The sequence below is a fragment of the Oncorhynchus mykiss genome, chromosome 6 (assembly GCF_013265735.2).
Source record: "Oncorhynchus mykiss isolate Arlee chromosome 6, USDA_OmykA_1.1, whole genome shotgun sequence".
Classification (NCBI taxonomy): domain Eukaryota; kingdom Metazoa; phylum Chordata; class Actinopteri; order Salmoniformes; family Salmonidae; genus Oncorhynchus; species Oncorhynchus mykiss.
The window spans coordinates 75166371-75180437 of record NC_048570.1 but is presented as its reverse complement, the minus strand read 5'-3'; the positions used below and the strand labels follow the sequence as shown (position 1 = coordinate 75180437).

The 14067-nt window shown below is 40.0% G+C and overlaps 1 protein-coding gene across 6 annotated transcripts in view; it reads right to left on the bottom strand.

The window, feature by feature from the left end:
• The window catches only part of LOC110526583 (BTB/POZ domain-containing protein kctd15), a 26123-nt gene extending 14253 nt beyond the window's left edge, over window positions 1-11870 (bottom strand). Inside the window, exons 1-4 of one of the 6 annotated variants that reach the window (XM_036980973.1) lie at window positions 11626-11870; window positions 9355-9414; window positions 7950-8125; window positions 1471-1615 (exon numbers count right to left, since the gene is read on the bottom strand). In XM_036980973.1, coding sequence (XP_036836868.1) covers window positions 1471-1615; window positions 7950-8125; window positions 9355-9393 — 360 coding nt within the window. In that variant the 5' untranslated portion in view covers window positions 9394-9414; window positions 11626-11870. The other 5 variants (XM_036980972.1, XM_021607678.2, XM_021607677.2 and 2 more) reach the window with 5 other exon arrangements.
• Window positions 11871-14067: the final 2197 nt, after the last annotated feature.

The window sequence follows — 14067 nt, the reverse complement described above, 5'->3', positions numbered from 1 at the left end:
CTATAGCTTCCATACAGTACACTATACAGATCAAACCAAAACCAAAATGTAATTTGCCAAAAATGTGAAGGAGGCTTTCATGCTCTCACTGTTGTTTAGGTCAGTCCCCATTCAGCCATAATGCTTGGCCCTGAGAGTTAGCCAGGGGGATCTGCCTCTCATCTACTCCCCTTAGTCAGAGTGATGAACTACTCCAAGCCGACAGGGAAAGACATGGAAATGTGGGTATAATAGACTGAACTAAAAGGGATCTGGAAGGACAGGAACAGATGGAGCACTGAATATGCTCTCCTTAGACATCATCAACCAGAACTTTACATTTTACTAATTGTGTTTTAGATCGATCAAAGTGGTTATATCACAGAAGATTTGGCCTGAGTCCATGATCGATCGTTGGCCTGAATCTTTGCTCTGTTTCTAAGTAGAATAACTTAGTAACAATAGTATGTGTATATTTCCAGAGCTGGTTGTTTTGCCAAGCCAAGCGCATCCAGGAAGGAGTCTCCTCATGCGCACTCTGAAACAGGAGACAGGTGTGTGCAGCCACAGTGGGCTAACATGGACCAAAGTCGCTCCAGTTTCCCAGATAGAGCACTGTATAAAAGTGTGTGTGTGTGTGTGTGTGTGTGTGTGTGTGTGTGTGTGTGTGTGTGTGCGCGCGTGCGTGTGTGCGTGCATGCACGTGCGTGTATGTCTGTCTGTAGACATCACCTACAGTACACTCCCTCCCCACACATTCCCCTCTGTCAGAATCAAGACCACATTATTCTCGCCTCCTCTAGTATTCCTACTTCCCTCCCAAGCCCAGTTCCTTTAAACTGTCATGGCACTTTATTGAGAGCAGAGAGAGAAGCAGTGGCTGGGAGACTGGGTGGTACTGTCAGACTGGAACAAGTGGAACAGGGGCTATACAGCCTGTTTCACCTGGCCTCACCTCTATAGAAATCTTTTTTTTTTTGTGAGAAACAACAGCCCTGGGCTTTGTTCACATCACAGAACTATATTATGTTTTAGACAGAATTTTCACCTTTCCTCCACTGTATATTAAATGTTCAGTCTGGGATCTTAAGCACTTACAAATTGTAATATATTGTACAAATTGTATTAAAAATATATATAGAATAATTTGCAAAGGGAGAAAGACTGGCTGAAATTATTCAATAGCTTCAAAGCATCACTTTAATGATAAATCGGTGGGGATTAATTCGATTAGATTTCCAATGTTTTAGTAATAAAACAAATGACTGCTGATATTGACTTATAGAATGTGAAAGTAATGCTAAATAATGTTTATAATATAAATTGATAGACAGCTAAAACTAACATGTTGGACATTCCTCTCAGATGAGAGGGAAGATCAAACTTTGAATCAATCATCTATCCTTTGTATATTTCTACACTGTGTGAGTTCATACGGCGCAGATACTGTACACATGATGCTATGGTGTGCAAATACAAATCATCATGTACCTTGAAGTCATCTGGGAGAAGCAGTTTGCAGGTCCTGAGGAAGCTGAGAATGTAACGGAATATTTCTCCATCCCTGTCGATGAAGTAGTGCTGCTTCAAGCTGTCCAGCACGATGGGCTCTGTGCCATTAAACAGACGGCTGATTCTGGAAATTGAAACACACACATATAATGGAATGAGGTTGAGTTGAGCGGCTGCCTTCAAATCTATGAAACAATTACCCTCCATTTATTTTTTCCATTTTATTAGCTCTAAGTCTGAAATGTATTAGCATCCTGGTTGAAACAAGGGGCTTAAGGCACATTTCCTGTGTTCCAGGCCTGTTTGAAGTGTCCCTTCTGCTGTGTGATTAGGACAACATACAGTGTCTCAGCTGGTACTTACAGATATTAATGTTATGGGTTCAGTTTAAAGCTCTATTACTAAAGGGTAAATAAAACATTTAACTGGGGTTTGCTACAATGAAATATGATATATGTTTCTCTATAGCATTTGAATCCATGATGCTCTGATACCTATTTGTGTTTTGAATACAAATGTTCTATTGAATTATGTATTGATTTGGTTCATCTTTGAAAACAAATGAAAACAAATATTCACTCAAAAAGTAATTTCTCTAAAATAACTGACGCAGATTTTCCATTAGAATGCAGAACAACAGAGGGAAATTCCATGAATTATGGACATAACTTCTAAGTAATAAGACACCTGTAGATTGCCAAGCATCCATCCATAGTCGGCCTCTCGAAATGTAACCAGGAGTGAATAAGGAGCCTGGCTAACACTGGAAAATGCAGTAATCTGTTAGCTTTCACCCACCATATACTGTCGATAAGATGCCTTGAGATATGGTTGGACAACTACACATTTCTCTCATCTCTTGTGAGGTTGTCGAGGTCCAGATGTAAGATCTTAATTTGATCACCCTGTTGCAAGAGGACTTTGCAGGAAATTAAAAATGTGTAGTGTATTTGACATTTACAAAGGCTTCTGAAGTTTGTAATGTCCACTTTTAAATTTTAGACTTGATTTTCCCTTACAAAAAAATACCTTAATTATAATCCACATACAAATTTACATTTCCTGTTGCTGTAGGATTCTTTTCCTGATGTAGCAAACTGGCCCAAATTAAGATCATACATCATTAGCTACTGTAGCTCTCAACCATTAGTTCATTCATTTCACCTCAGATCTGCACTAGGTGATAATAGCTAAAGACCTGGAAGGAAGAGAAATAGGACTTTTATGTTGGTCATTATTAGAGACATGATTGACATGGTGTCTCTATCGCTGTTTTACTTAAGTATTTGTATGTGTCACTCAACAGTTTTCTGTAGAAGTGGCAGTCCAGGTTGGAGAAACCTTTAAAATGGTTTGACTGAAACATTTCCCTCCTCTCTCCCAGAAACAGCTCTTGGCAGAGAGAAGGCTTCTCTGTTATCATCGTTCTGATGTAATCAGCTCTTTAATCATGCTAACAGCTTTTAGGTCAGCTGAGTACAGTTAAACCACAAAGAAGATCACCAGAAAGTCTCATTCTCACAAGCTGCTTTTGCCCAGTGACTGTTAAATCCTGTTATAAGGCATAACACAAGAAAGAGAGATGCTATGGGAATCTACACACAGAGCTGTATTACATTTGAGTCATTTAGCAGACACTCTTATCCAGAGCAACTTACAGTTAGTGAGTACATGCATTTTCATACGGGTCCCCCGTGAGAATCAAACCCACAACTCCAACATTGCAAAGCACCATGTTCTACCAACTGAGCCACACGGGACCATTTTGCAGTTTTGACTTTATAGTTTAAATCTCTAAAGCGAATTGCATTGACTTTCCCTTACAATCCTTTGCTTTGTAAAGACGCACACAGTGACTGTATCAAAGGGCTTCATCAGGTATAGACTGAATCCTATCATGTAGAATTTGCCATGTTTTTCCTTTCCTGTTAACTGTATAAAGAGAGCCAGTTCAAAGATGCTCTCCCTCTCTTTCTCTCCACTCACTTTCCCTCCCCTTCTCTCTCTCTTTCTCTCTCTCCATCTTTTCCCTCTCTCTTTCTCCCTTTCTCTCTGAAAATCGATGCAAAATGCTTTATAAAAAACCAATACTCATCTCCCTGTTATGCCCGAGGTGTTCCTTTCTCATATGGTCTTGCAATTCTTCCAGCTAGAATTTCACCATACCCCTCCAGGCTAACTCTGTTTTTCATCTCCACTTTTTTTTTTTAAAAAGCAATTAAAATGCTGCCTGTTTTTCTTTTCTTTCTTTTTCCCTCTCTCCCTTTCTGTATCTCCCTCAGTCTCAGTGTTTCCTTTTGGTAAATCACAGATTGGGGGCCCTCCGCACCTGAAAGACGGACCCCCGCACTCACCCAGCTTTGTTTCTGTCATGTCAGACAGGTAGAGAGCTATACACCATCCTGCCTGCCTGAGAGAGAGAGAGAGAGAGAGAGAGAGAGAGAGAGAGAGAGAGAGAGAGAGAGAGAGAGAGAGAGCGAGAGAGAGAGGGGGAGAGAGAGGGAGATAGAGAGAGAGAGGGGGAGAGAGAGAGGGAGAGAGAGCGAGAGAGAGAGAGAGAGAGGGGGAGAGAGAGAGGGAGAGAGAGAGAGAGAGAGAGAAGGGCAGAGTGGGAGTTTGTGAAGGACTGGAGCATCTCTGATCTCACATCCCAGCGGTGCTGAGTAGTGGCAGCGTGGGTGCACAGGCGGTAGGTAGACATCTCATGGACCTACACATGTCAGACTAACAGTTTAGAGTCTGAAACTCATGGCTAGGGATGTGGGTGGGTCAAGACAAGTGCAGCTTTTCACTCTCTCCAAAATGAAAGACCTGAGCTGTTTTCAATAGATTCCCAATGAATTTTGACATACATTGCAGGACATCTTACATATGTCTGTGAAAACAAATGCCCAGAGTGTGTTTGGATGAATGTATCAAGCCCAACTTCAAGGCCAGTACACTGGCTGTGTGAATAGATTTACAAATGGGTAGGGATGCCCATTGTCAAGTGTACACAGAGATTAAAATTGAAGGTTCAAACATTACTGAACTCTTACCTATTTCAAACTTTAATGAATGATGTTGTTCATGTGTAAAAGACATTCATAAAGGGGAGTAATAGTGCGCTTGGAGAGTGGTATATTGAGTGAATGTAGAATAAGTGGTATAGTAGCACACTACAGTGGTTTTCAAACTGTGGGGTCCACCCCCCCCCCCCCTCTTAAAAAAAAGAAAATTGTAGAATGCACAAGGTGCAATCATGCAACATCAGTATTCCTCTTGTCATGTCACCCATTGTATACTTTAGAGAGCTATTTATAACTTGTCAGAAATGCCCAGATCAACTAGCCCATGTCAGCTAAAGGTTTTTAGCTAGGTTTGTTTGCCCATAGATATTGTTGTGATGTTTGAGTCACTCAAATACTATATGAATACACATGAGACATGGCAAAATGTCTAGAATTGCAAGAAATTGTGGTTTATAGCGGCAAAATGCTCTCTCCGCCAACAAGAGGAGTGTGGGGGGAGCCCAAATGCTGGAGAACCCCTGGCATAGTAGACAGTACCAGGGGTGGCTGCATGTAGCTTAGTAGTTAGAGCGTTGGGCCAGTAACTGAAAGGTTGCTGGTTTGAATACCCATGGTGATTTTTGGTTTTTATGCTATATTATATGCTATATGCCATCGCTCATAGATAATGGAAACCAGATGAATTATCAAAATAAGTAATAACTTGTGTCAAGGGTTATTTCAAAATAGTTTCCTTGTCTGTGTAATATTCTTCTCGTTTACTTTCCTCAGCCTCAGTAGAATGGAGCTCTGAAGCTTATCTCCTTAACTGTGAACTCCCCAGAGCGGGTATCAATGTTTGATGACCTCTGTCCCTTACTGCAGTCTGTACAGAGGAAGATGAATACCCAGACATTAGTTACTAGACTAAGTTTCTCTACGCACTCTGCATTATTAACGCAGCAATCTATTAAAAGTAATCATCAACTTACAATTCTTTGAACCTTGTTCTTTAATTGTCAAGTTTCAGTGGATCATGGATGGCGGACTAGGACTAGACTCCTCCATGCACACCACACCGGATGTCCTCTAAAAAGACTGCATATAAGTCTGGCTATTGCAGTGTAATTGTTTTGCTTTCTGTCAGCCATTATCCTAATTCACACAAGAGGGCTCCTCCTCCACTGGCTCCAGAGGAAAGTGCACCCCTGAGGCAGACTGTGAGGAACACTGACGAGGGAGGGAGGGAGGGAGGGAGGGAGGGAGAGAGAGAGAGAGAGAGAGAGAGAGAGAGAGAGAGAGAGAGAGAGAGAGAGATAGAGAGAGAGAGAGAGAGAGAGGGAGAGAGAGAGAGAGAGAGAGAGAGAGAGAGAGAGAGATAGAGACACTGGCTCTCACATACACAGTGGTATCCTGTCTTTACTCTTACTGTAAAAGCACTGCTTCTGAGCTCCCTACTATACAGCATGTTTGTTACATTTGTATGGCTTTTCACCCTTGTGTATAATGTCTATGCAATGTGTAACATCATTATGCAATATCATCATGTGAGGTCAGTGAAGGCTCCTCAGAGGAGGAAGGGAAGGGCCATCATCAGTGAATTTCCTTTTTTTGTTTTTATCAACAATGTAGGCTGTGTGTAGCGGTTATGATATGGTTTGGCATGCAAAGGTTTTTTGCCTGGTCACATACAGCTGATGTGTTGTGCATTGAAGTCCACAAGCGAAGGGAAAAGATAAGAGGAGGAGTCTGCATCGATGTGAGAAGGAATACAATCTGCCTGCTATGAAAGTGAACTGTTTACACATGATCAGAAGTGTATTCATTCTGCGGATTCTGTTGAAAAACAAAACGGGGATAAACATACCTGAATTTGTCCAACAGAAACTCTTGTTTGCAACTGTTGGACTAATGATTACACCCTAGATCAGCTAGATATATTGAAAGGGTCATTGTCTGTCGCCTCAAATTTTTCTCTCGACCTGTGTGCACCAACGTTATAAACGTTCATTCATAGGCTGTTATAGCAACCTCATGATTGGTATAGGGAAATTTGAGTATCATGTTGTAGCCTAAACCTATCGCTGTTACATTGAATTGGGTGAATGGAATATGAATGGCAGTCATCCAATATGCTGTAACAGAAATAAGGGCATGCTCATTAAAAAAAAACGTCGTCCCTCGTCTTAAACGGCACCGACCGCCACTGTGTGAGGTACATGGTGGTGTAAAAGTTACATGATAAATAGTATAGACATAAGTGTAACACAACACGGTATCATTTGGTTCATGTACATCCAGGGAATATGTGTTGTGGTACAGTGAGTGTATATGAAACAACCTGTATTTGAACATCTGGAAAGTCATCCAAATATATCAACTATTGATTTACTGAAATTCTAATTCTAATGTCATAAAACGGTGGGTAATATGCACATAATGCTAGTAATAACAAAAATGTTCACTCAGGTATTGTGTACCTGCAGTGTCTGGTCCTGTCTTGCTGTCCAACCCTCTTAAATGAACCAAACACAGCTTATAGCAATGACAGACATGACATTATAATACTAAGGATAAACAATGGCCTATTATAGGCATGAAGATTTTCTCACAAGATAAATCATGCTGGTTTAGGGACATAGAAAACAAAGTAGCTGACAGTGATTTCCTGTCAGAGCTGTGTGAATATCCAAGACTTATGTTGATACATTTCCTCTAAGCATTTCCTTAGATCTTCCTACAAACTGATGTATGTTTACCTTGGCTTAGCTGAAACTCTGGCTTCAAGTAATAGCAATTGTCTTGAGCATGTAGCTCATGGAATATATAACATAATGGGTCATTTCTATAGAGAGCATGAACTAACTTCAGCATTAACTATTAGCTTTACTATAAAGTTGCATGGCTGGTTTTTAGTTGCAAATCATTTGGACATGGATTAGAGATGTTTTTAGATAAATTGGTTATGTTACAATAATGGTGAAATAACAGCTGACATTTTCCCTCTCCATAATGTACAATTAACGTGCATAAACCTGTAGCATAATTTCAGTGAATGAAAGAGTCAGCAACGGCAATTAACACATTTCCATGTGTAATAAACATATTATAATCAAATACAATTCAAATGAGGCCATATGGAGGTTAGGCTATCCAATATACCATATCAAACTAGAGAGAAACAATCATTAAAGCAATCAAGTATATCACTGATATCAAACACTTGTAATGAGGGGTTTTGAGCATCATGTCCAATCAAAAGTGTAACTGAGTACAATTACTTATTTAAGTTTATGGTGGGAGACAACTTCAAATACAATATGTATCAGTAGGCTACACTCCTATATAAAAAAAATGTTAAAAATGAATCCTACAACAAAAGCACCTTGGGTGGCACATCTTGGCACTGTGGATAATAAACGAGACAAACACATTTCACTTATTGAATGAGAATATCCGGTTCCTTACCTTGAGTCTGGGTATTTGGTGAGAGTAGCCAGGCTACTAGTATACATGTGTCCCCCGACGTCAATGTGAACCGGAGCATTCGACTTTGTCAGTTGAGCCGGTAGAGGGATTCCTTGTGTGGACATAGGAGATACCGGGGACCGGGTCAAAGACAGTCGTGACATGCTTCTTCCTTCCTGAAAACAAGTAAATGGAAAAGCCATAGACATCATAAATTACTCGGGTCTCAGAAAGTCTGTATCTTCCACCAGTGCGATCCTGAGCCTTATCAGATCACTTCCATGTCTGTCTGCTCGCATATTTAGCTTACAAATTATTGCCACCGTTCTAATGAAGTATGTTTGCATCTTTTCATTCAACCCCGGGGGGCAGGATAGGAGGATGATTATTACGGCTCCAGAAAGAGGAATGCTAGGTGTCAGCCTCTAGGGGGATAAAACAAACTGCAATATTCTAATTAAAGGTTGTGTTATGTGTTAGACGTGATATGCCCAGACACACCAACCACCAATCTGAGAATACAGAATCCAGGGCATTTGTTCTCACTGAACTCTGTTCCTGAACCACACATAAGAAAACATTCACCCCTTACAAGACTGTTGTGTTGTTTCTTTATTTGAACCCCACACAATAATGTCCTATCCATGGAAATGTAATAAAAAAGTTACTGGTGCATCAAAAATATAATCTCGTATCATATGAGTCAAGGGCAATTATATGTATCTAACACAATAAAACATAACAGGACCAATCAAGATGTGAAGACAAACTACTTAATAACTCTATATAATATCTGTCATGAAAATTAATGTACATTTACAAGGTCAGGAGTTTTAATTAATTGCTCGGAATCTTCCAATGACCTTTTAGAAAAGCGGGCACGCTTTTGCCACATGTTCAACTGAGAAAGGATGCAAGTCCTCAGGCTGGTGTGAATATTGGGTATGTTGGATGGAAGGCATGAGAAACATATGACCACTTCATGAATGTCAACTATCCATTACATGAATCCCTCCCAAACTATTCCAGAGCCCCTTCGTTACACCCCTTCGTAACATCCAGGTAGCATACACTGGGTTGGCGTGCTTCAGGCCACAGTGCAGTCCGAGGCGCATGGATACAGCGCGTCGGAGTTGGGTTAAACAATGATGTAGACTATTAAACAGACATGTGGGTGTTGGGGATCATAGTTCCTCAAGTTTGCTTACAACCAATCACTACAATCGAATTTAATCAAGATTGATCAAAAGTACATGTTTTCCTATGGGGATTTACTTTGCATTTTGCGAAAATTACGCACATGCCTGTCAATTAAATCCCAACATCTCAACTCACAAACGTTTAATTAATATCAGAGTCAGTTTCATTGGAAACAGATATAGTTAGAAAATGTCAAGGAACTTACATTAGGATGTGGTTTCATGAAAAAATATATATCCATCATGTCTGCAAAAATGGCGGGTCGCTGGAATAAACTAAATTATTATAACTTGAAAGAAAGGCATTTCATCAACTTGTTCTTCCATGCAAGAGCACATTTACTAAGCTTTGAATTTTAACCATAAAAGGTAAACAGAAGACAGTTGTTAGGGCTCATTCAGCCCTTTGCTCCAGGCGAGATGCCCTGGGGCACAAAGTGTTGTTGAAGACTACAGAATGTTCCAGGGTGTTGCCCGCCTCGCTGGATACACCACCAAGCCTTCAGGAATAATGATCATTTAATACGACGCTGGATGATACATTTCAGGCCCCAGTGAAAGAAAAACTTCAAAAGACTTAAGAAGTTTTTGGCGTATGAGGCTATCCCACCTCTTCATTTAGCCATGGGCCACAGTAACCAATACCGATAATATTGTTGGGGGAATATATACCAGATATGAGACACACACACACACACACAGGGTTAAGATGGGAGGAGTTGAAGAAGTGGAGGGTAACGTGAAATATTGGAAAGCATATTGTTATTATATGATCAATATGGGGGTAAAGATTATCATTATTAAAAGGCTATAAGCCAATAAACTCGATGCCCTTATAGTCTCACAAGAGTTCTCACATAAAAAAAGACAAATACCGGAACTATTACCATTGACTCGTTTGAATGAGATCAACTGATGTCTGTTCCCTGACTTTGTGTTATAATAGTTTCCTATTGACCAACATTCCAGCTGTAGTAACTCTAGCCAATAAGCGGGTTTGAAACGTTCACAAGAGTTGGGTTTCACTGTGGGCAATGGTGTACCAAATAAATATATTTGACAATTGTACAAAGTAAAGATCAGAATGTCCATAATTGTTATAAAATAAAATAGCCAAAAAGAACATGCACAGTCGCAGAGATCCATAGAGTATCCACTTTTGCCCTCTTGAATAGTTTACATTGATGCGCACGGATAGCCTACTTCTACCAGATGCACAATATGGCGTCTTACTCATTTCTACCATCATGAAATTAAGATTCAGAGACGTTTGATTCAAAAGCGAACAATGCGTAAAATGAATGCGTAAATATGCCAACGGCTTCAATACACAACAAGAGAAAGACAACAGCCTAGACAAACATTCATACCTTTCCCAGACTGGACAAAACATAGCCCTACTACAAGTGAAGTTATTCCAAATTACCTGGTGTTGAGTATAGTTTGTTCGCTGATGCTGTAGGCTATCATACCATGAGGAAATGCCGTATCTTAATATGAATTTAGTCATACCGTTTCAAACATCGTAGGAGTCCGAGGGAATCCGTTCCAGTATCTATCAGTCCCAGCTGATGACTGCGTTCCCCTTTTTCACATGCCCGGAGTTTCGTATAACTAGAGTGCCATCCAATAGCTGACCCAAGCATTCCTCAAGTAGAATCCGCTCCTTTGGAACGAAACTGCCAACACTGTATCCACAAACTGTTCTAAAGCATGTGAATCTAACAGTGAAAGCTACATTGATTAAAAAGAAGGGTCGCTGTGGCTTTAAAGATCTATAGCTGATGCTGGCTGACTTGCTCAGACCAAGCTCTGTCCACAAAAGCGGCACAGGAAGAAGCAAAGCAGCGTTCTTACCTTATACATAGAAGAGACCTCTCCTTTCCCCTTTCGGTTCTTATTTGTATACACTTAAAAATTGAGTCGGTCAAATCCTGCTTCGTATTTTAGCTTCTTGAGTGTCTTTTTGCTTAATAAATGAAACTGCCAGTCTGTTATGAGAAGAAAGCCAATAATCCTGTCTCTAAATAACAGAGCAGCGCTAAAAATGAATTCTTGCTCCGGGCTGCCCAAACGCCTCTGGGGCAAGGATTAGGCTACAATTAGCTCTACTCTACTCGCACCCAGTCAGATTTTAAAAACGAAAAACTGATACTCTCTCCCTTTTACAAAAATGATGTCTATGACCAGATATATTAATTAATGCTAGGTTTTTCGTATTTTCCGGTAAAAAATATAAATAGACCAGCCCCTATAACGGTTTAACGTTCTGGTGTGCAGGGGGTAACGGTTAAGTGCTATTCAGTATCAAGCAAGTGTCACGTCGCTCAATATATTTAGAGCAGGAAAAAAGCAGATTTTAATCATTGTCATTTCGTCTGATGTAAAAATCCCCCAGGCATTTCCAGCTAGGCATACATTTCCATTGTCCAGTTAAATAAGTAAAACAGGGCACGCTTCCCTAGTCGTGTACTTACAGCTATTATCAAGGCACACTAGTAACTTGTTGACAAAGTGTCAATAAAATAATCATATGTAGATTTCCTTGGATACTTTTCATGCGGCGATTTTCCCCTGTCCCTTCTCCACTAATGTCTCCAGTAGTAACGCCAAATGTCCTGTAGGCCATTAAAACCAAATGACGTCTATCGACATGCATTCTGCTATTGCAGAAAGCGCCCTCACAACCTGCCTCCAGCTAAACGCGCCATTTCAATTATAGCACAGGGCTAGATGGAGATGTCTGCAGTGACAATTTCCTATGCAAACAGCGAAGCAGACTGCTAGCCCAGTTAGAGGATTTTACAAATTTACCTAAAGATGCATTGTGTTAAATGTCGGAATTTTTATTTATTTTGTTATATAAAACGCTACAATGCCCCCCCAAAATTATATCAGCGTTGCATCCCCATTATAGTAGGCTAAAAGGCACTCTGTGTAAGTCAAAGTGATATCTCTTTGCTCTGCCTCCTTCCTGTGCAGGTGCTCACATAGGCTTGTGATTATTTATTTATTTGCGTGTTTGTTTATTTGCGTGTAAATAACTGTGAATAATTGATGCATTGAACACGGTAATTACTGTAGGCCTACTGTGGAATTCAGACACTCCACCGCGCTCAGCTATTATTTGGTTTCTTGATATTTGGCGCCAACCAGTGTGGGAAATGATTATTGGTCCAAATAAAAAATAATAGTGAAGGAATATAAATAATACGGTGAATTCGATTGCGATGAGAGCTGCCTTTTGCGCTCCAATTTGATTGATTGATTGATCGAATTAAAACGCGTCACGTAGAGGAAGGAGGTGGTTACCTTGTTCATGTCTGGTGATTGGCGCGCCAAACGAAAGAATTGGATAGAAATCAGAGCTGCCTTAGGAAGCAGCCCCCTAACAGGGCAAGATAAACTTGCCCTCTGGCATACATTTGTTGTCTTCAGGAGTACAAATTGGAGGCAAGAAGGCAGGATTTTTTTCTCATTAAAGTAACAACCCTGCAGTTAGTTCAATTACACGAAGTATGCAGGGATGTTGTAAATTTAAAGATTTAAATAGCTTACAAAGTTGCCCTGGGCCCCATCAGTTAATTTCCTTAATTTATGGATTTTAGCTGAGTGTCTGATGTGAAAAGAAGAAGTAGGTCAGATTGAAGATTTGCATGTAGTGTAGACTTAATACAGGCCTCATATATGGCCCTCTTGACCACTAGAATAGCAGATAAATGAGTATTTGGAGTTCACACACCAATAACAATGTCAAAATATTGTAAGTGAGTCTATAAAGGAATCAAATTGAGGTTATTTATTCAGTGTATATAAGTCCAACCTTGAATGAAAAATATCACACCACTTGACCACTTAGTGAGATACTGTAGATCAAATTAAATTGTATTCCCTTCAAAAGCCTACACACTTCAGGTATTCAGTAAAATGAAAGTAGCCTACAATTACACAAAAACAAATTAATATTAATACAGTGCCAGAGACAGTACTGTGATTGTATTCTGCATGATAGATTCTGAGTGCAGTGTACGAACACCAGGAAAACAGAGAAAGAAATAATGAGTCAGGATTTGCTAGGCCTGTTGGAGAGATCATATGTTAATGTGCTGTATGCATTCATTCATGACCCTATGAGAATAATAAGAGCCTGGAGGTTTAAACCAGGTGTCACTAATAGTGATTCCTAAATCGACATGTTGAGGACTACAATATTGTGCTATTCTATTAACCAGCATTTTGTCCCTTTTGTAAAGGGTTATGCCTGGTTTGTATGATTTCATAGACCCATAACAATATTAATTTGATACAGTGTTTATGTGTGGTTTTGACACACAGTAATTGGAATGCTTTTTGATTTGGGTCTGTACAAACTGTATGTGAGACTTTGCTCTTGGGAGATCCATTTGTATGATGTGATGTGGGGTATGGGTGCACAGGAATTAAAGCATCCATCTAATTTGTTATCCTCTGCACTCAGCATTGTATAAGCATTATGTTTGATTGGATGACATTTCAATCCAGTGCACCAGGAAACATATTGTAAAGGCCATTCCATTATTTCAGATGTTTAATGTGCGTCTGCATTGAGGGAAATAGTATTCGAAATCTTAGAGGGATATTGAGAAAACTGTTTACATATTTGTTGATGGTACTCAAGACCATATTAACCTGTTGAGCTAAAGTCTAGAAATATATGGAAGTCTTCAGATCTCAGTTAAGGTGGCAAACCCAGTCTGCTATACTGTGACACTTCTCCCCTTTGGCTTATACACTCTCTGTATAGACATCACCTGAGTTACAACACGTATTTAACAGGCAGGATAAACCTGGATCATCGGTGTAACACAAGACACTAACCTGTTCACTATTCTGCTCAACTGCCTTTCTGCTCCTGTAATGTTCTGAGAGGTGCAACACCT